This window comes from Cygnus olor, chromosome 3 (assembly GCF_009769625.2).
Source record: "Cygnus olor isolate bCygOlo1 chromosome 3, bCygOlo1.pri.v2, whole genome shotgun sequence".
In the NCBI taxonomy this organism is placed as follows: Eukaryota; Metazoa; Chordata; class Aves; order Anseriformes; family Anatidae; genus Cygnus; species Cygnus olor.
Genome location: NC_049171.1, coordinates 104326750 through 104348817, shown reverse-complemented (window position 1 = coordinate 104348817; position 22068 = coordinate 104326750). Strand labels below are relative to the sequence as shown.

General features: G+C 38.4%; 1 protein-coding gene across 5 annotated transcripts in view; it reads right to left on the bottom strand.

The window, feature by feature from the left end:
- Positions 1-22068, bottom strand: part of ALK (ALK receptor tyrosine kinase) — a 313946-nt gene that overhangs the window by 206707 nt on the left and 85171 nt on the right. For all 5 annotated transcript variants that reach the window (XR_005818022.1, XR_005818023.1, XM_040550717.1 and 2 more), the window contains exon 3: positions 11165-11329. Coding sequence is in view for 3 of the 5 variants with exons in the window: in XM_040550717.1 (XP_040406651.1) it covers positions 11165-11329 (165 nt within the window). In the remaining 2 variants the exon portion in view is untranslated. The remainder of the gene's footprint in view (positions 1-11164; positions 11330-22068) is intronic.

Here is a 22068-nt window from a genome sequence, read left to right as displayed (position 1 = left end):
GCTTTACACCCAGATGAGAGACCTCACCTGGTTAGAGTTCAGTTATTTCAACTACACTTTATCACTCACTGTGTAATGAAAATATAAGTCAACGATCACTCAAGGTGTGCCCCTACTCCAACATATTTTTATGCCTCCCCTTACCTTTCCAGACAGGCACATTCTCCCCACAAGTCAGTGGAAAGAACTGGATTGCTCAGCTTCACACAGCACTCAGCCATGACAAACTCCCCAAACATCTCAGCTAAGCACATAAGCAAACACACAACACCAATACCACGGAAAGCGTATTAGCTCTAGTATGACTTTATAACGTGACTTCTCACCTGTGCAAGCAAAACCCAAATGCTGGTCCCCAAAGTTTCATCTGCAGTGAAATACTCCTTAATCCACCCACAGCCTCCTGTCAAATTTCCACTGTACAACAGAGCAGGAGGTTTTGGGCTACTGGAAGCCCAAATTCATTTTGTAAATAATAAACATGTTAACTTCCATTACTTGAGTTTTCCTTGATTTTAAGGTAATCAGGAATTCACAAGCTTGCTGAATATTTGTAAGCACCTCTAATTTTACAGAAGTCCATATTCAGTTCAGCTCTACACAGGACAACAATCACTTGAGCCCCTTGAACACCAAACCCCTACCATTAACCATTTGTTCTTCACACTGGCCATACAGTGAGAAATATCTGCAGCCTGTCACACACCTACCTTGAAAAAGTCGGAACTACATCTTAGTCATTTCTTGCTTCAAAGTCATTACAACCATCTCTATTTTTTCTGGAGGTTTACAGGTAACGGAACCAGATTTTCTGTTCTCTAACTAGGTAATCAATTCCTTCAGTAAAGCTAAGCCTCCATCTCTGCATCCATTTAATTTTCTCCATAGGTGGCTAAGACAAACAGATACCTAACCTACACTAGTATTCATACTTAAACAAATGTATTTAATGAAAATTGCTATTAAAAACGTTAATTGGTGCTGTTAATCCAGCTGTTGTCACTGATTTGCAAATGCCTTGGCATCATTACTAAGCAGTATTTTGTAGAATCCGCTCTGGCATAACAGATACTACTTTGGCTTGATTAGTAATTGGAAAGTTAATCTAATAAATTTCAGTATGGAAAATTCCAAGTTCTGTATGTCACAGAGAACTTTCAGCTCTAATAAAGTGGCCTTTTTGATGTGTATGACCGACTCAGCACCATCCAAAGTTGGCAGCCTAAAAAGCTATAATCTGTTACAGTAGTTGAACATAAACCATTCTCTGTTTCCTCTCCATATAATTCCACACCTTCAGGAAAAACACTTAAAGTAGAACTAAACCTGCATCAGTACATTGTTTAAACATGGACTTTTATTTCTGCACTGCTCTGAATCAACGCCTTGAAACCTGAACATCCTTGCACCTTCAGCTGTTCAAAACTGGTATCAGAGCTTTGCAGCTTGGGCTTTTCTCTGATAACAAAATTACCATGACAGGTGAAAAGGAGTTCCCATCTAACCTTTATTAATGCCGTTTATGTGCCTTGCAAGGCTCCAAATGACTGCCAAAGATGCTTATCTGTGGTATACAGCAAAATGTTTCCCTTCATTGCCTGACCTTTCCACTTCCCCACTGGAAGCACGTGAAAGCAGTGAGATGACCCACCCTAAAAGCAGCACACAGAACAAATTACTGCAGCTCTGTTCTAAATCAGATTGTTTCTTTTGGCATAGGCAATGCTTTGGCTGTTTGAATACCTCTTCAAATCTGGTGAAGTCTACTCATCATCTTATTTACTCATGTTTACACCAGATAATTTATATGACAACCTCTCAGAGAAGAATGGAAAGAACTGCTCACAGCCATAGAAGAGGAAGAAGAAAAAATGCAGAACAATGACTAAAGCCCACTATTATTATTATTATTATTATTTTTAACTCTTAAGGAAATGCCATTTAGAAATATGCTGTGCTTGCTTCTTTCATCTCTGTTGTGACACCTGAGTATTCAGCTAATAAAAATGACTTATCTGGGTTTGCAAGTAATATGAACCCACTATTATCAAGTCAAGATTCAAAAATAAAAATAAAGCAAAACACAAAACACACATTTTCCTCATTTTAACAAAAGACAAACACTTGTATTTATCCTCTTTTAAATTCTTATATATGGAAGGCAAAAGAAAAATGCCAAGCATTTCTAGATTGGCTGCACTTGATAGATACGAAAGACTATGCCACTGAGCCTAAAGGGAGTTAACGGAACTTAGAGGAAGTGATTTTTTACCAAAAGAGGCACTCAAAATATAATTCACTACACAGAAAGGCAATGATGCTCAGCATAGGACTGGCATCTAGATTTGCAGATTCCAAATCAACAACATATTGTATGTAGCATGTATCCCAGCAGACTTATCATATAACGTGGGAGTGCTATATTGTATTGCTCCCCTAAGCCCCAAGGCAAGCCTGTCTGCCTACAGCGAATATTGTGGGTAGTTGCTTCCCTGTCCTGCTTTCCCAGTATGGCCATTCTCATGTTCTTACATTATATGATCTGTTTAATTATTGTGCTCTCAAAACAAGCAAACAAAGAAAACAGATGAAACTTTAGGGATAGCTAGGGATAGCTTCTAACTCATAATTGAATGGAAGATTATTCATTATAAAGTACGCAAGATGCCTGGGGCCACCTAAATGGTCATTGCATGGTACTAAGAAAAGAAAAAAAAAATCTTTAAAGATGTAAAATGATTCTCATTCAGTATCTTACCTTAAACACTACGACCTTCTTTGATTACTTTGAGTAGGATAAAATAAGCACTCTCAGTTTAAGCTGCTATAAGAGAAAACTCTAGAATTGCACAGTTAAGCTCACAGATCCCCGTAGAAAGTGATCTGGGATCCCTGTAGAAAGGGCCTGTACACAGGCCTGTAGAAAATCCCATATGATAATCTCTATTTATTAAAAGTGGACCAGGCCAACTTAATGCCAAAAATATTGCAGAGTAAGAGGCATCTAAATGTTAGTGCTAGTTAAGGTACGAAAGATACATGAAGTCTGGAAGAGCTAGGAATACAACTCAGCTTGGGCTATTAATTTAAACATGTTGTGTTCTAGTTTTGCTTTGATGACATGCAGAAACCCTTCTCCCAGCTCTTCAAAACAGTATGAAGTAAGTGTCTAACACAGAAGGACATTCTCAGACTCAAACACAGGTTATAGGAATAACTGGTAATGCATATAATTAGACTATGCTTGGTAAGGAGTAGTTTACAAAGTAGCTACAAAGTTTACAGTGTCTTGCTGATACTCCATCATACATTACATTTTTTATTTACAGAGACTGTAAATAGAGACTGCTACTACTTCTGGTAGCTGTCATTAGCATGGCAATATATATATATATATATATATATGCACATACATATATATATGTATACATACACAGAAAACCAAGGCAGCAGAAAGGCTAGAAAGAAATTAAAACTATCAAATAACAATGTGTAAATTCATTGAATGTTCTTTGCACAAATATATGAGTTTTCTGTACTTGAAAAGTACAATAAAAAACCAATGTGCCCATGGAAACAAGCACTCATGGATAAAGAACACTACCCCTACTACACAGGAAAAAAATCACAAATCTGTGTTAATGCAGTAGTCTTTTCCTATAAGAAGGTTAAACACAGCCAAGAGCAGAATACACTTCCTTCCAGCTGTCCTTTCAATTTGCCTCTCATCTTGACAAGGAGAAAGTGTCTCTAAGAGTGAGAAAGAGGCCATTTTACAAGCCATTTATTCTTCATTGTCAGTGCCTTTTCTGGATATACTCGCTGAAGTACATTAGTCACAGGTATGCAGCAAGTCCTCAGAGTACACTAACATCTGATGCACACTGAAATTAATTTTTATTTTTCAGCTTGGGGAACAGAATGTTTCATGATGAGTTGCAAGCAAGTCTTCACTGATTTAAGGAATTAGCAAAGAAGATTTCAAAAATCAACGAACACACACTTCTCCACAGCCTGCATAAATACATACCTACTGTATAAACAAACACACTGTCCTACAGTGAGATAATTTGTCTCTTCAGAGGAAGCTCATTAAAGAAAAATAACATTGCAATAACAAAGCACAAGTGTCGTACTAATGAGAAGAACAAGCTGCAAAATGCTAAGAACATCTGGTCTATTTCTTGTACTGAAAGAGAATGAGTTGGAAGTTGACCATCATAAAAAAAGCTTTTTTTTTTCTTTTTTCTCCTCACAGCCCAACAGACTGTGAAGCAAGTTTGCTTTGTGTTTAGTGTATGAAAGTTATACAAATTCCTACAGAGCCATGTTGCAACACTTGATATGTGTTGCCAAGTTGAGTATCAAAATTTAAATCTCATGTAGAACAACCATAACTATTCACTGTAAATAACATTTTTTATTTGAAAACCCTCTCTGTTTACAAAGAACGTGACAGTGACACCTGTAAATCCATAAATCTCTCATTTGCTATAAGGCCTATGAATAATTTTGAGCCTATGTGTTGTTTCCAGATCTTGCTTCGTTCTCCTACTATTTCATTTGTGGTTTGTAGCAGATCTTTTAACGCAAGCACAACAATTATTTCCACTGATTCAATGGCTAAATCTTATGGAGGAAAATAACTAATAGAAAACCCAATTCCACTCTGATTTTACAAAATAATGGAAGTTTACAAATCTTCATAGGATACCTGCTGTTTATCTGAATACTTATAAATAATAAAACTAGGATGGCCTCATACTATAGCAGTATCTTTCTAAGGACTATTTGAACATCTGGACTGAACCTCTTCTGACTAGGATGAGCTATATTCTCCTCCAACATTAAAAAGAAATGTGCTTATTGCACATCACAAATTTTAGAAAAAATTGAAGACATGAATATATGAAAAAACGTACATATTTTTCTTCCCATAAAATTGAAATTCTCCTGAGAAGACAATTCTGTTTTCAGACCCACCCTGTCAAACCTCAAACACCATATATTGATTTACTAAAGAAAAGAAGTATAACAAATACTATGAAATCTTGTTTAAAAGATATATAAAATTGATAAATTCTGTGAGATCAAGGCATATCCTGAAACCAGTCTCAGGATTAATATAAAGGGAAGACTTCTGTCTAGCATGAACCCAACTACTCTGTTTACCCCGTATTCTTTCCCCTAGTAGACAGCTATCTTTTTAGCATTACAAGTGTTTTTTCTGCTTAAGAGTACTACACATTAATTAACATCTCAGCTACTTACTTCTTGCAAATCCACATTCCTTTATACTCTGCAGTTCTGTTAATAAAGTGATAACCTGAAAGAAAATATTGTTTATTATCTTATATTATCTTCCTCATTCTTCTTTGTCTGAGTAGTCACAAATTCAAGTCAACAGCCATTTGATAATCCTGCAGTTCATTATCTCCCATTTGGTAATACGCTCAGTGCCTTAGCCTTGCTCCATTTCTTTAGTAAGAATAACAAAATCAAAATTGCATTAACACAACGTGCAGATAATTGTTTTAGAACATACACAAGAGCTTTTCAACTAATCAGCAGCTGGCTAGGATGCTGTCATCTGCCATTTCCCTTGCCCCCTTCATGAAAGTTTAATCTGCATTTTCCATTAAGGAGTTGCTTCAACTCATATTCACGTTTGCAGACTGGCTTATTACTTCCTTGTTTCTTATTTTAAATAGTAGTCATACCTCCGCAGCTGATTTCTTCATCTGAAATTTTTATCAAGTATCTGCATATTTTCATGGTCCTGAAATACTCAGATAACAGAAGCTGCAATTCACTTAATTTATCTAGTATCACAAGACTTAAGCGAGAAGCAGGCAACACTCTTGCAGGAGTGGTAAAGCTTCTAATCCTTCAGGTTTAAAACTGCATTTGCAGTTGGAAACTCACACTGACACACACTGACATTCAACCAAGCACAGATCTTGTTCTGGTTTGTGAATACGTATTTTGGGTTCCACCACTGCTGGTCCTTCCTCCTTAAATACACAAGATGAACTTTGTACTAGTGGTTTCTCTCTTCCTCTGCCATGTAAAATCCAACTCAGAAGCACTGTGCTCCTAGATGAGGGACCAAAATTACTGTCCTCTATGAGCCCACGGGCAACATGACAATGTGATGTTGCTGATAGGAAGCTCAGCCGTTGGCTGTCTGGGAGAAGGATAATACCAGCACTGTGAAAAGGTCACAGGAGGGATGAATTCTTGAGTGGTACACTTTCTGATGAATACTAAACCACCTGTTACTCAGTGGCTCTGCAGCACAGAAAACCCCTAGTTTGAATCAAGAGTTGAATAAAGATGCATAGAATTTATGACTGGTTTGACCCACTGAAAGTGTATCAGAGAGGTCAACAACTTTTTCACTTGGGCACGACAAACACACTCAACCACGCTGCTGCAAAGGGCAGCTTCTCAAGCTCACAAACTCTGTCATTCTAACCACAGACTGGACTGTATAACTAGCCTCCTTAGGAAATACTGTCACAGTTGCAAGATCTCCAGTTCCCCGTATTTCATTACAATAGACTGCAGTACATTCGGTGGTATAATATATTATGAAGGATCATAAATAATTAAGAATTAATCGCACTTGTCAAAATAAATAAATGCATTCATTGATGCAGAATTTTAGATTTTCATAGCAGCATTTTGTTTAGTTATGAATTAAAAGAAAAAAGTCTAGTAATGGATTGCCTACTCATTGCAATACATACAGACCAGATTCAGATACTATTAGTAGAGTTTTTCTTGTCAATCTTTAGCATATCAGTGGAATTTTAACTTTAAATCTCTAATCCTGCAAAACGTTAATAAGCTTGACTTGAAAATATTAGTAGCTCCAGCAGATCTTATGTACTGTGCAGGGCCTAGGAAGCAGGCGATGGAGAAGAGTGAAGTATTTTAGCACAAAATTTCCAAGCACAAAATTTCCAACAAGGTACAAAGTACCTTGGCAAACACACTTTTACAGATTCCTACAGACAGACAGTCCTGCAATTCTTCCTACCAAACAGTCAATGTTTTTGCACAAGAAGTGGTTCCATACCATTTACAAGACTTTCACAGAACAGCAAATAATATTAAATATTTAAGTCACACCTTTTCTCTCTCTAACTCTAAAAGTTGTTCCAAAAGAGTACAATTCTCTCCTTTTTCAGAAAGGAAGAAAAAATTGGGGTGAAGGATGGGAGAGGAACAGAACACCACACCAACCCTGCCAACATAGGCTGAAGATCCATCAATGTCAGCCATCTGCCTCTGAAAACAGACAGGTGTAGATACATAGGAACGAATACATGAACAGGGTGAGCAAACAGTTGCACTTCCCCAGATTAATCCTCTGGCCTTCAGGGATATATTGCGCAAGGATTTTCTGAGCCAGAAAAGGATCGTAATAGTGATAATTATTTTCTTCCCTGCACACCTCCTGTACACCTGCAGAAGGTTTTAGCACAAACAGTCCCCTTTGGAAATCAGTTCTACAGTTTTATTCTGTGCTACATACTGAGGGATCTCATTCGTTTCTGTTTTCAACCTGACACCTACTAATTTAACCTGATGATGTTCAATTCTGTATTAGAAGAAATAAGGAATATTCCTTCTATATTCATCTTTTCCTTGCTCTATAAAGTCTTGGGAGTTTATAAACCTTTTAAAATCTTTCATAAAGATTTTATAAAATCCTATGATTTGATAAACCATTGCCACTGTTAGATGTCTCTTCCAGGCAGAGAAGAGCCCTAGTCAGTTTAAGGGCTCGTAAAAGAGAGCCATTGCATACTTTAGATCATCCTTGTTTCCATTCTTTTAATAATTTTCCCAGATGTACTAAATGATTTTTGATATATGGGAACCAGAAAACAGAAAAGAATGATGTATTCTAGATATAGGTGACCCACATATTTATAAAAGTGTATTATTTTCTGTTTTCTACTCTCTTCCCAGTTAATTCCAACATGACATTTATTTTATGACTGCTAATGAGTTGATATTTTCACAGTTCTATTCCTACCCAAAAATCAGCTTGAATAATTGCAACCAGATCAGAATCTATTCTTACATATGCCAACTCAGACTGTTTCTCCCACCACTTCGATTCACATCTAATCTACACTAAATTTCACCTTCCACCATTGTCTGGTTAACCATCCTTTTTCAATTCTTTGCAAACCAGACCTCCATTTTCCAACATGTAATAATTTAATATCAGATTTCTTCACCTCAACATTTACCCTTATTCAGATCTATGATTTGTGTGATACTACACAATGAACATGTCAAGTGAACATAGCGCTCAGATGTGACCATAACCAAATATTGAGACATCTAAAACTTGTTCTTCCTCTAGGTACTCAGATCCATGACAATTTGATCTGATTCCTAGACACTGAGCTATATCATGCTGCAGGAAATAAATAAAAAAGAAAAAAAAAAGAAAGAAAAAAGAAACAGAAATACTTTCAGTGTGTTTCTTCGGGATATCTACCAATGATTTCCTGAAAAACCTTTTACATAAATGTTTACGAAGCACAATGAATCATACCTAAGGCATTTGTCTCTATCAATGTCTTAACACGACTTGATAGCCGAGTTATAAGGATGACCTAAACCATCTCAAAAGCTGGTTACATTATCTGTTTCTCTCCGTGCATTACTGTCTGCAAAGGAGATGAAATGAGATTGAGATAATTGGAAGTACAATTGGCAGGAACCAGTGGGGATTGGAATTACTTGTGCTTAATTATTTCAGAATGAAACAGACCGCGTAACTATTTGTGCCAAGCAGCTGTAATTAAAGTGATTTAAAGTAGAGATACCAGCTCCAAGTGTTGATTTTTCAAATGAGTTTTTATACACAAAAAGTTAGTCACCTATGAGTTTCAGACCAACAGTTCTATTGAGGGGCTTAGGAGAAAATTGTCCAACAGATTTGATAATTACAAAAAAAAAAAAAAAAGAAAAGGTAACCCAACCCCCAAAACCTCATCCCAGCACCCCATCCAAATAAATCCATTCAAATAACGTGCCATTAGTTACACGGCATACCTTGCAATGGGAGAAAACAGTAGAACACAAACTTCAGCCTAAACTGCCTATACTCCAGAGTGAGAAAGGAGTGGGAGGGGCTGGGGAGTGGGGGTGGAAACAGAACAACGACAACAACAAAAAAATACCACCACGAAAACTTTTGAGCTTAGAAATGGAATTTTAGGTAACTAGAAATCATCAACCAATAATAGTCTTATTTCTGGGCTACAGGACCAGCTAACAGTTTTTCTGTCTTCTGCTTTGATAGATATTTAAAATAAATACATAAATAAATACAGACAGAGGTATAACTCTACCAAAGAAAAGCTCCACAGTGTCTTGGTCAGGCCCTTCACCTGTGATGATACCTTTATTGTTCACTGTTTACTCCATTTTTCCCACTCCTGGAAAGCAACAACTACTATTTTTAATTCAAAACAAGCATGTTTTAATTCCTGAATTTCATTAGCAGTCAGCTTGCTTGAGGATTTAAGAAAAGGAAAAATATTTTTTCAGCAGCAGACATTCTGGTTTACCTCAAACTTTCACTTAACTATCTTTGTAGCAAGAAATTTATTATGCATATGTATGTTCTTTGATGTGAAAATTAGAAGATATTTGCATGCATCACAAATGCAGTCCATTTGTTTTAAACACAATACAGAACCCACTAAAATGACTTGATTTGTTGATGAACCAGTGTTCAAGCAATTGGCCTTGAAAGTTAATTTATAATGTTTTTTGGGGGAAAAGTTCTATACTCTTGATAAGGATGAGAAAACAGAATTCAAGAACAAGAACAAAAGCTGCACTGAAACTTTTCCTTAGTCTTTACTTGAACATAAGAACTGTTACAAGCAATACAGTCCGATTGCAGGTCTGCAAAGTCAAATGACATCTCTGATGTTGGCTAGTAAGGAAAGGATCTTTTCACTTGCAGCTTTCTGTAACAGAAGTTTTTGAGTCAAGGACTGTAAGCAGACTTGAATTAAATAACCAGTGATTAATGTGTTCTGCAAGAATTCATCCAACCCTTCTTATGCATACTTTTGGCCTCCATAACATTAATTGATGCATCTTATTACCACGATTTACTCAGATACTACATGGAAAATATTTCCTCTTGTATGTTCTATACACAGCATTCTTAACTTCATGACTGCTTCCCATTGCTCTTCAATGCACATTTTTATAGATCTCACAGTCGTCACATTGCAGACAGAATAAAGCATTTTTGTTTATTTTTTTCCTAGTACTCTGATAATGTTTGTTACCCTTCCCTATACCTTTTTGTTCCATGTTCCTGGTTAAGCTTGTAGCCCTAACTCCACTTTTCCACTTTGTAGCTCCATTCTAAACCACCACCCCACCCTTATAGGGAAAGGTTTCAAGCACGTCTTACTAAACAGCAGGAAAGGCGTTAAGAATTTTTAGCTTTCTCATACTTAGGAGGGTAAAAACATATCTACCAATCTTTTTATCACTTAAAATCTTAATGAAATATACTGCCATTCACAGATATGATTATAAGCAGGAAAAATAATTCCAACAAGCCACATTTTCATCCAAGGAAGAAGAAAAGTGTTACACTCCTTTCTCTTCATGCTTCCTAGCTCTCTCTACAGGCAAGATTTTTTTTCTTATATTAAGGGCAAAACCTATCTTTTGTTTTTGCACCAAATAGAAAACCTGAGCCCTGAACACAAGGATAAACATCACCTAGAGCAGTGGTAAAACCAGTCTTGGTGATTTTAAATAATTTTTTCAACCACTGAATAACCTTAAACATGGGCACCACAGGACTAGTCTCATCCAGATATTGTCCATAGAGAGATCAGCCTTATACAGAATTTACATAATACTATGTTTTATATTCTGCTTCCTATATATATAATGTAGATAAAAGCAGATACTTCATATTCAAAGTGACTGCCTTTGTTAATCATACTGTTTGAATTCATTGCCTCCTGCAGCAAAAGGATTATAACTGCCTGAAGTATTTAAAAGGGCATGTTTGGTTGGTTGTTTATGTTTGGTTGTTTGTTTGTTTAAAACCAACCACTACAACCAAGGCATGACATACTTGTATTCATCTTACCTTTTGGTGTATTCTCAGAGTGATCTCTCTCCGGCACATCCGGGATGTTTAGCTGTGACATATCCTCTGCACTCACTCTGAGCCAGGCTTTGCTGGGGGCTTCCTGATCTTTTGAGGAAAGGGAATATTCCAGCTCACAAGGAGATTCAAAATTGCAGTCAAATACTGGAAAAAGAAAACAGACACAGAACGCACCAGGTTGACTAAGTTCAACTTCCTCTGTGCTAGAAGGTATGTTTACACACATGTACTTTTTTAATGAGTAGCTATAGGGGAAGTCCGTAAAGAGACAGGCAAAAAATTGTACGAAATGGACCACACCGAGATACATTATGGGGGTAGCAGCAGATCAAGAGGAAGACCCAAAAGCCAGTAACTTCTCTTCTGAACAGATAAAAGGACAGAACAGGCTAAATCAGGGAAGGGAATCATCTAAACTAATAGCTTAGTCACTTGATGCTACATAGGCTTCTCACCGCATCCTACAGTTCAGCCACCCGCTGCAGGAGATCCTCCACCTGGGCACACATTTGCAGGCTGGTCTGCTGCCTGTCCCTGCTACTAGAGAAAGGTCTAGACACTTCTTGCAGTTTGAGGTTTGTACTGCAGCCTCTCCCTTCAGCAGCTCTACGTTTGTGGAGGCATCAGATGGTGCTGGGGTACATGGTAGAGACCCCCTCACCCTCCCAGCTGGAGCTGCAGTCTCTTCTCTAAGACAAGCGTACACCATTCTGCCCTGAGGGTGAGGCAGGATGAGTGCCCTTGACCAGTGCAAATGGTCACAACAACAGGGCCAGTGAAATAGCCCTCTTCTGAACAGACACCATCCCACAAGACCTGCCGCGCAAACGCCCTCTCCATGCCTTGATTGCCACGCCATGCCTTGTTCATAGCACTCCCTAGGACTGCCTTCTGTATGCCCGGAGAGCGGCCACTGCTGCTCCTGGCCCTGCCCAAGGCCCATCAACCGCTCCTGTGAGAGCTGCCAGCTCCTGGCGGTTCTCTTCACTACTGAGATGTTTTGTCATTCACTCTGCATTTTAACTGCTTCATCACACCATGGAAACCATACAATGTAAGGAATCCACACACAGCAGAAGTAGTGATAACAAGGATTTTACATATTTCTTTAAATTTGAGTGCACATGCTGCCATCCTCTTCAGGCCTCCATGCTATCAATATAAATTTTACAAATAAATACATGAAGCACACTTCAATTTAGGCAGCAGTGAACGGTGGATATATTCATGCTGTACAGTTTACTACTACAATATTGTACCCAAGCTGAAAACCACTTTTATATCTAGTCCCTTAGTTCTTTAAAAAAAATAAATAAATCTGTAAGTGTTGAGTCTATTAAACTTTGCACCAAAGCCCAAATGGACAAAAGAGCAACCAAACACTGAACTACAGTTTATAGAAAATCTATCATTATTAGTGATTAGTTCAGTTACAGGAACACCTTGATTAGTATGTTCTTTAAGGCACTGTCAAATAAAGAAAAGGAGGGGGGAGGATAGAAAAGAAAAAAATACACAGCTCATGCAAGGGCATCTTTGACAGAACCCACAGAACTATGGAAGTGAAAGCCTGGGCCAAAGAAAACACACAGCAAGAGCAAACATTTCAAATCAGATACTTCATTCTTTGTGGGCTTCTCTCCCTCAACAGTCTTACGTATTTTCATAAGCTTTCTAGCGGTCACTTCTTGCTTCCACTCCTCTACTATCAAGCTGCTGTGAACAGAAGCCTTTGTGCTTTCTCTTACCCTCCTGTCCCCATGCAGAGAAGGTTTTTGTGGACATCCACAAGGCTCTCTCATTTTCAAGAACCTCCTCCTCCTCAAAAGAAAACTGTATATTGTTTGGGAAGCATGTAAAACAGCAGGCTTCTGACTTACAACTGGGACAACTTAATTGGGGTATGTGATTAAATAAGTTATCACATTTAGTGTTATGACCCCGGAAAACAACTAAAGCTTCCATGTGAAGTGGTGAAAATAAAGGAAAAAAGACAAATAGCAATACTATTTCCTTCCCTTGCAATGAACAGCCTACAGAGAAGTGGACATCTAACATGCTGGTTGTAGTCAAGCTGGATGGCCTTTTGGCCTTTACAACAGATTACTCCTTGGAAGAAGAGGAAACTATTTACCTTGTACATCTTAAGAGTGCCTGAGATTTAATGAAAACATACTTGCATCTTTAACAGAACTCAACAATCCTCCCACTCCTCTCCCTACACCATCAGAATATCTGCGTTCTTCATAAGCTCTTATTTAAATTAATCTCATATCAGAACAAAATTTCACTGCTACTATCTTATTCAGCACAAAGAAATGATGACAAAGAAATGCTATCTGATGCAACACAGTAAAAGGCAATACAAACATAAACCAGTCTTTCAAGCCTAATGTGAGTTAACTTCCTATCCTCAGGCTTTCCATCTTTTACTACATCCTTCACAGTGTAATATACTTTATACAAAAAAGCATTATATGTAATATATAAGAATATATATATATTTTTTTTTTCTCCTGACAAACTGTTGTTGGTGTGGTAGGTGCTGCAAGACCATATAAACCATATCTGCAAGTACAGAACCACAAATCACCTTTCATTTTTTATGCCTCTGCCTAAGAAAGGTCTTTCAGATTCCTTTTTGACTTTTGTCATAACATGTTTAAATGCAAAACCCAATGTATTTTTTTCTTGCCCAGCTAAGCATACAAAGTAGTCATTTGCCTTTAGAAGACGAATAAAACCCACTCTGCCCATTTTTGAAAAACAGCAAACTCTGCAGGAAAGATAATTAAATATGTTAAACACAACCTCTTCTGATTATTCTTTAAACCTACTACCAATACTAATTGACTAGATACAGAGCTTTAAGACTTGAACAGTGTAACTAGATAGTCAAGTGTTTTTTGTTTATTTCTATTAAAGAGATATCACAAAGATTTATATCCTGTGTATGCACAGCTATACTGACATTATAGATCCTAGAAGCTCTACAAGAATTTAAATTTAAGCAAATTGCAAAGATTCTTTTCTAATATACTGTGAAACAGCAAACCCTTGTCCAAGAATCTCTTGTATTTCCATCCAAAGGACACTAAAGAAACAGGATGGTTTAATTTATTAAAGTCTATTTTATCATAATTACACTTTTAAAGAGGAAACAAAACATGATGCTTCTAATCAAATCAAGGTAAACACCTGTTTAAGAAAGGCTGTAGACATAAATAATTTAATTTTCTGGTATTTTAAAGTGTATAGGATACCAACCATAGACTGAAAAGAAAATTAAGCTACTATCTGACTGAAAAGCCAGTGGAATCTGTGTATGTCTGATGATGCGAAGTGTCTTGTGAATGCTTCAATTTATTTATTTTAATCAAAGTAGTCATCAGCAATAATTTATGCACAAGCAACTAAAATATCTGGCAACCACATCTGTTTTAATTAAACTGATTAGAATTTTCCAATAAAATAGTGACTTAACACAGTAGTATAAGAAATACCCCAAAACACAGTAATCTGCAAAAAATATCCTTTATATTGCTTCAGGTCAGATTATGGATCATTCACTCTTTGGATCGTTTTAGATACTTTCTGTAAGCCTGCCTCACAGAATCATGCTTTGTTTAGAATAAAAATAATTTTACAGAGATATAAACTGCCTGTTCTTTTTAAGAAACTGTCCTTTCTTCACCTGACCAATAACAAACTAGGCTTATTTATTTTAAACCAATCCTCCGTTCAACCACAAAAAATCTTACCAGCAGGTACCTTCCTCTTAGAATGCTCTTTTGTTGTTCTACCTTTGTCTGTATTAAAAGAGTCCTTTTCACCCCTGGTCTTCTGGCTTTCACAAATCACTCCTTTTTGTTACTCTTAGCTGAACACCCTTTTGAAAAGGCTTGGTTGCTTTCTTACTTCACTAAAATAGACAAGGGAGAGAGCAGAGGTTCTCTGTTCCCCAAAGAACCAGCTCAGAGATGTGAATCCTAAGTGGCAAGTGATCAGCTTAAATATGACTAATTTGTACTACCCCTACAGATACAAGTGCACAATGTAGAGGTCACTTACACAGATCAAAATAGGAACAGAATCTTCCTCAAGAATACACCTTCTGCAGTAGCAACAATCACAGAAGCAGTGTGGAAACAGGTAAAATATTTTTGCACAGAATTTCAATTTTTATACAAATATTGTCAGATACTCCTTGTATAAGGAGATAAAATTTAAATTGTATAGTAGAGATGTGCTCTGCTGAGTGAGCTTTGAGCCCTCCATCAGTACGCACCAACCTCTGTTATACTCCTGCTATGAAGCCTATAAGCTTTTAATTTATGACAGGGAAATGACAAATTGATTTTCCAGTTATTAATCCCAGGGACAAAGCCAGTTCCTACAGCCTTTCCCCATTCCCTCCGAGTAGAAAAGAGCAAAAGGCATTCCATCTAAGGGTTTCAATTTCCTCATCAAGATATTTCTATCCACTGATACAGAGCTACACGTGTGGGGTGATGCAAGGATGCCTGCAGTGGTTTTTCTCCCAAAAAATAGAGCGTGAACAGGAGACGTTGTGCTCTCTGGCTGTCAGTTCAGCAACCTGTTGAAAAGTTAGGAGGAACTTGTGGAAGAAGGCACAACAAGAGCCCTTGGAAGTGAGCACTGCCCCACTGGCACATAGAAGTGGTGAAACCACGCACTGCCATTTTGTGAACCCATGGTCTAAGGAGGGTGCATGGCCTCTGCTAAACCCCAGAGTGGTGTGATGGCTTGGCTCTTTGGAGGCAGCCAGCATACAGCTAGGCCCACACCTGGGGGGAGCTATACGAAAGATATAAAACTACTGCTGTGTCTAAAGTGGGACAACAAAGATGGTGACGCGTCTAGACAGCAAGGCATATGAGGAGCGGCTGAGGTCACTTGGTTTGTTCAGCCTAGAGAAGAGGGGACTGAGGGGAGACCACATCATGGTCTACAGCTTCCTCATGAGGGGGAGCAGAGGGGAAGCTAGATGTTAGGAAAAGGTTCTTCACTGAGAAGGTGGTTGGGCACTGGGACAGGCTCCCCAGGGAAGTGGTCATGGCACCAAGCCTGCTGGAGTTCAAGAAGTATTTGAACAATGCTCTCAGACATATGGTCTGATTTTGGGGTCATCTTATGTGGAGTCTGAAGGTGGACTCATTGCTCTCTGTGGGTCCCTTCTGACTCGGGATATTCTGTGATTATACAGCTGGGATGCATCCTTCAGGCTAACTGGGAGGACCAGAGGTGTCCTAGTAGGGCTAAGTGAAGGCAGTCCCCAGCGTCTCCCCCCAATTCCCTGAGCTCCCCACCCCCTTCCAGGCAGCACATCAATCCTGTCTCTGCTGCACAGGCCCCTTCCCCACCTCCTCTCACCTCAGAGGCTTCCCTGCCCCTCTGCCTCCTGCTCGCTGATGCGGGAAATCCCATCAACAACAGGGCAGAGGCCTAGGAGGCCGCCCAGCCGTGGCCTGGCAGCACGAACAGTCATTGTGCAGCCTCACGGCCCTGGCAGGAGGCCAGGCTGGTGACCACCGGTGGGTGCCTGCAGGTGCCCGTCCACGAGTGCTGTGTGCAGGGAAGGCTCCAGCCCAATGGGTCCGCACGCAGCACAGCGGGCTTGCTTTCAGTGCGGAGCATCGCAGGGGTGAGTCCTGGCAGGCTTCAACAGCACAGCTTATCCGCATTGAAAGCAAAACACCGAGGTTTCCCTCGGGAGGTGCTATTGAAATTAAGATTGTATTCTGAAGAAAATAAAATTTTATTGGAGCATTGCCCAGCAGGACATACAATGTCACTTGCTCTGCAGAGACATGGCATCGACTGCCGGGAAGAGAGCTCAAGATCCCGACGCTCGGGCTTCCGAGCCAAGCGTGGAACGTGCTACTTCCCTCCCTAGGGAACTCAGTGCTCTCCTAGTGCCAGAAGCTTTTAAATTAATCCCCCAAGGGGAGCGAAGCAACAGCTGGATGGGCCACATCTTAGAGAAAATTACAATAATGCAAAGATTTATTTATTAGTTAAGTCAATCTTTAAAATGACAACATACATTTTATATCCACCTGGTCCCTTAGTGCACACCAGGGACTGAATCACCAAAGTATTTGACAGCTGCTTTGTTTAGTGGAAATCGAGCTACAAAAAAGAGCCAGGACTCCTTTATCAATCAATTACAAGCACAGTCTTTTGAGACAGCTACAGAAAGAAGAGCGAGGAGGGGGTGTGGGTAGCACAACCAGCAACAGCTCTGATTTTCATTCCTCCCACTGTGAAAAGTGACAGAGCTCATCTTCCACACAAGAAATACTTGTCCAGCACATCTCCCAAGCATGCAGCAAAAACAATAGATGTAAATGCATTTCTAATGCCCATTCTGACCAAAAGATTGAAGTACTGTCTAACACTGATAGTTAGAAAACATGCCCCAGTTGGCACAAAACAGCAGTTGGATGGAGTGTCATATTTTGACAATTCATACAAGGGACCTCTTGCATGAAGTTTGAAAGATCTCTAGAGAAAATAAATACTTGACACACAGGAAGAAAATACATTTGTTGTCTTGCTGTGTATTACTCTATTACTGAAAAAATATTGAGCTGTCATTGTATATTATCTGTGAATGAAAAGAGGATATAAGGAAAAGAATAACTTGAAAGAAAGTAAATTTTTCTCCCTAGTAAATTTTATTTTCCTTTCTTGCATAGCACAGCCTTCAGCTTAGTTAGGCAGAAACTGCTTTTCCTGTGATTTTCCTCCCCGTGGACTTCAGTGCCATTACACATGGTAAAAACACCATCTAATTGTTAAACAAGAATTTGTGCGCATGTATATGGGGTCACAGCATCTGCTATTTTATATGAAGCAATTCCATTAATTTAGTGTAACCATTGTTGATCGAAGTCTTGCTCTGTTATATTTATAACACTATTCCCAAAACAGTGTTAGAATACTTTTAAGATTGCAAAATGCTTTCTTTGAAAGTTAGGGTATGTTTGAATTAAGGTGGTACTTCACTTTTACACTACCTTTAATAACAAAGCATTGATTTATTTTTCCTTTGAGACAAAGTATTACTCTGCTCATTCTTCTCCTGACTTTATCTCACCTTCCAAGCTGGAACTTGTTGTAACTATTAGTTCATATCTATGCTTCTCACTGTGCCATGCAGAGTCAAGTATCATGATAGATTTATCATTCTGAAAATGTCCATATTAGTCTGATTTATTGTAGATGTACAAAACAAGTAGTCATGGGAACATAACTGTAGCACAAACTCATCTAGCTGCTGCCCTCTTTTGTTTGACAATCAGACTCACTGAGTTTCCTGTCAGCAGTGTTTAACTGGTATTCAACTCACGTGAATGAAACAGTGTTTTGAATGCATGCTTATGAATACTTGTTCAGCAAGGGCACTCAGCCTACCAGAGAAAAAAAAATAATCATCTGATACCTCACTGAGCCACAGCCATGTCACTGAGCATCATATACGCAATGAGAATGACCCCAAATTATACCACAGTAAAATTAGTCTGATACATTTTTGGTGTTTTGTTTGTTTGTTTGTTTTAGCAAACCCCATTCAGGAAATCATGATCTCTTCACAGACAAGATTCTATTAGAAAGTGTAAAATAAAAAAAAAAAAAGGCAAAAAATGAAAAAATAAAATATGTCAGATCAGTTTGCTGAAGTCATAGAGCAGAGTGAAATTATTAATAAGTTATTAATAGAGCCATCCTTTGGATTATGCTTTTAGTACCTATTAAATTAAAGCTGTGAATAATTATGCACTCTTGAAGGTATGTGCTCCTCCTCTGCTGAACTCACCTTTTTAAGCACACTAGTAATTTGATAGCTGAATCTGCACTTTTCCCGTGAGTTTTATTCCCAGTTGCCTTAGGAATCCAAAACATCACTATTACCTTTAGTTCCTAAATTTCTGGGGAAAAATATCTGTAAACGAGATTGCAAGTCTGACACGGCCCAAGAGGTATTCCTGTCTTTTGTGCAAAGCTGGTACAGAATGGGCGAGAAGTTCAGCTGCTACTGGGGGACCTAGTAAAGACACACTCAGACAGCACAACTGTGTAAGAAGAGTTGAAAAGTAAAAGCTGTCTCCAGCTTTCCAAAAAGGAAATGGCTGTGTTTATGCCTGTTATTCTCAGAAAACGTGTTCTTTCAAACAGAATTTGGATGGGATTAACTGCATTTGATTTTTTTCCAGTTGGTAGCACTTTCTGCATTTGCCACCATACTCTGCCAGAATCATGCTCAAGGTTTGGTGTTGCTGACTGCCTGGGGGCATGTAGAGGATGGGGAAGAGAAAGGTTTACTAATGACATGAACGCTTCCAAGCCTTAAGGGGTGCCTGTTGTCTGGAACCCCTGTTATAGAAGTTTAATCGTTTTTATGCAGGGGACGATTTTTTATACAATACCTGTACAGAAGAGAAAATTAATATTCAGCCAACCAGGACAAGAAATAAACTACATGGCTGAGTGCAGTTAATCATGTAAGCCTCAGGACAGGGTTCCATCAGTGCTGCAAGTGGAAGGCTACTATGCTGCAATAAGTCCAGACAGGCAGAATTCATTTAAAGTTTGTTCTAGCTAAACAGTGTATCTCAAAAAGAACAACAACAATAAAATAAAATAAAATAAAATAAAATAAAATAAAATAAAATAAAATATAAAATAAAATAAAATAAAATAAAATAAAATAAAATAAAATAACAGTGATTTAAACATTCCTCCTACCCTGCGGGTTAATTTTCCAGGTAATTTTGACTTTGTATGTTTCTTTAAGTCTGTTTTCTGCAAGGCAGGACGATGATGCACCTCTGAGATATTAGACGATTAATCAGTGCTTGGATAGAGACAAATATAGACACTCAAGACAAGATAGAAAGAAGCATTGTAAATGCTTAACTCTCAAAGCATCCTGTTGTGCCAGTGATTATCTTTTGGGATTGCTGCATAGAGTTTCAAAGACAACATCAAGCATTGTTCCTGTCAGAACTGGTGTGGCTGTCCATCAGAATGTTTAATTCTGAGTGAAGGAAGAGAGAACTTAGTTTGACAGAAGAAGAGGGACCCTGCATTTCAATTTACGCAGCCTTTCAATCAAAAAAAAAAAATCCAATAGTGGAATACGAGAAAAAGGTAATTAGACAACTTATATTTTCCCACTCCAGCAATGTCAGTCAGTTAATTAGATGGGTCCCATCGGATTATGAGGGTGTTTTAATAGATGTTCTACTGAGCACTCACTTTATAATCTCAGTCATGCCGGGTAAAGCTTCTAGCAGAACTGGAAAACACTCTAGTAGTAAAATACTGTTGGGTTTTATTTCTGCTGATGATTTATTGTGTGATTTTGGATTAACTGCTTAATCAGTAGGCAGAGGTGATCCTGAGACAAGGTTGCTAGTGTAGAAGTTGGATAGTCTAACTTTGTCTTCTGCATTGCTCTGCTGAATCCCTGTGTGACCTTCAGTGAGCTTCTTGGATCCAGAGCCAATAATCAGCTGCTGAAAGGCACTATTTACGTCCCTGTCATGCACATCGCAGTTCTGGAAAGAAATCTAGATCCCTGGAAAATTTCTAAGAAACATTCAGGTGCCTAAAAGCTTTAGGTGTGCAGAGGAATAGGGAGAAGTTTTAAGAATTGCTCTTTTAGGCTTGAACTATGCTTACATGCTCTATTCAACATACACATAACAATCCTCCACATATTGTGTATCTGAAGTGGCAGGGAAGTATAGCAATGCCATGTGGCGTTCTGGTCTGAAAACTTTGACAGCTACTGCTATCCCTTTAATTTAGAGGAGGCTCTGCCAACTTTCGGAAACCTTAAGGTGCAAAGCTAGCAAAAAACATGACTCCTACCCCTCTTCCAGATTCCCCACTAGTTTCAATGTGCACATCCTGAATTACACCTTCTGAAGGAGAAAACAGCTTAGAATTGGAAACTGGTATTTTCTATAGTAAGAAGCATACTAGTTAAGGTTTTGGGGACCTCTTAAAAATAGAACACAAAGCAGAGGAATATGTTCATCCAATTTTGAAGCACTGATTAAAGATCGTATTTTGTGTAACACATCATTAAATTCCTGCCTTTCCTTCCAAAACAGATGATTGGAATGTGGTAGAATTTGGTCCCATGCAGCCAGCTGAAATCATAATAAATCATTTTTGCTTAGATGCAGTACATTTATCTCCATGTGGTGCTATCAGACGGAATTGATGCTTTTAGATTTAAGAACAAAGTCTTCCCTTAGAATGGTATTACTGAGAATCTAAAAAAGTTTAGGAAGAAGTAATAAAGGATAAATTAAAAATCATCCTTGCAACTTCTAAGAAAGCCAAGCGAGAGAAAAAGATTGGACTACTGTCCCTTCCAAAATGAAAATCATGTGTCCTCATCGTTCAAGCAGATACAACAGCTAGGAGCAGATATTGTATGCCAGTGGAAAGAATATATATTGCACACATAAAAGGCTGCAACATAAATTTGAAGAAATATGGACCTCCTTCATGTAGGTAGGTCAAACTTTTCCCTCAGGCAGATAATTACAGGCTTGGGGTGAGTAAATCTTATTAGCCTCTCAGTACCTTAACTCTTCTCATAGAGACTGGTAATAGGCATAGAGTAGACATATACTACTTCAGTGCTGAATGTGCCTGTGGTTTGCCAGGAAATAGGTCATACCAAAGAAAAGATGAAAACAGATTCCCTGATTTTGGAAAAGATACAAGTTGTGAAAGGAGATGCCAAGGAAAACTGAATTTGCTACGCAGCTCCTCATTTTAAATCACTTGATTCAGATACCACCCAAATATTTGAGTGGTATTGGTTTGGACCTGTT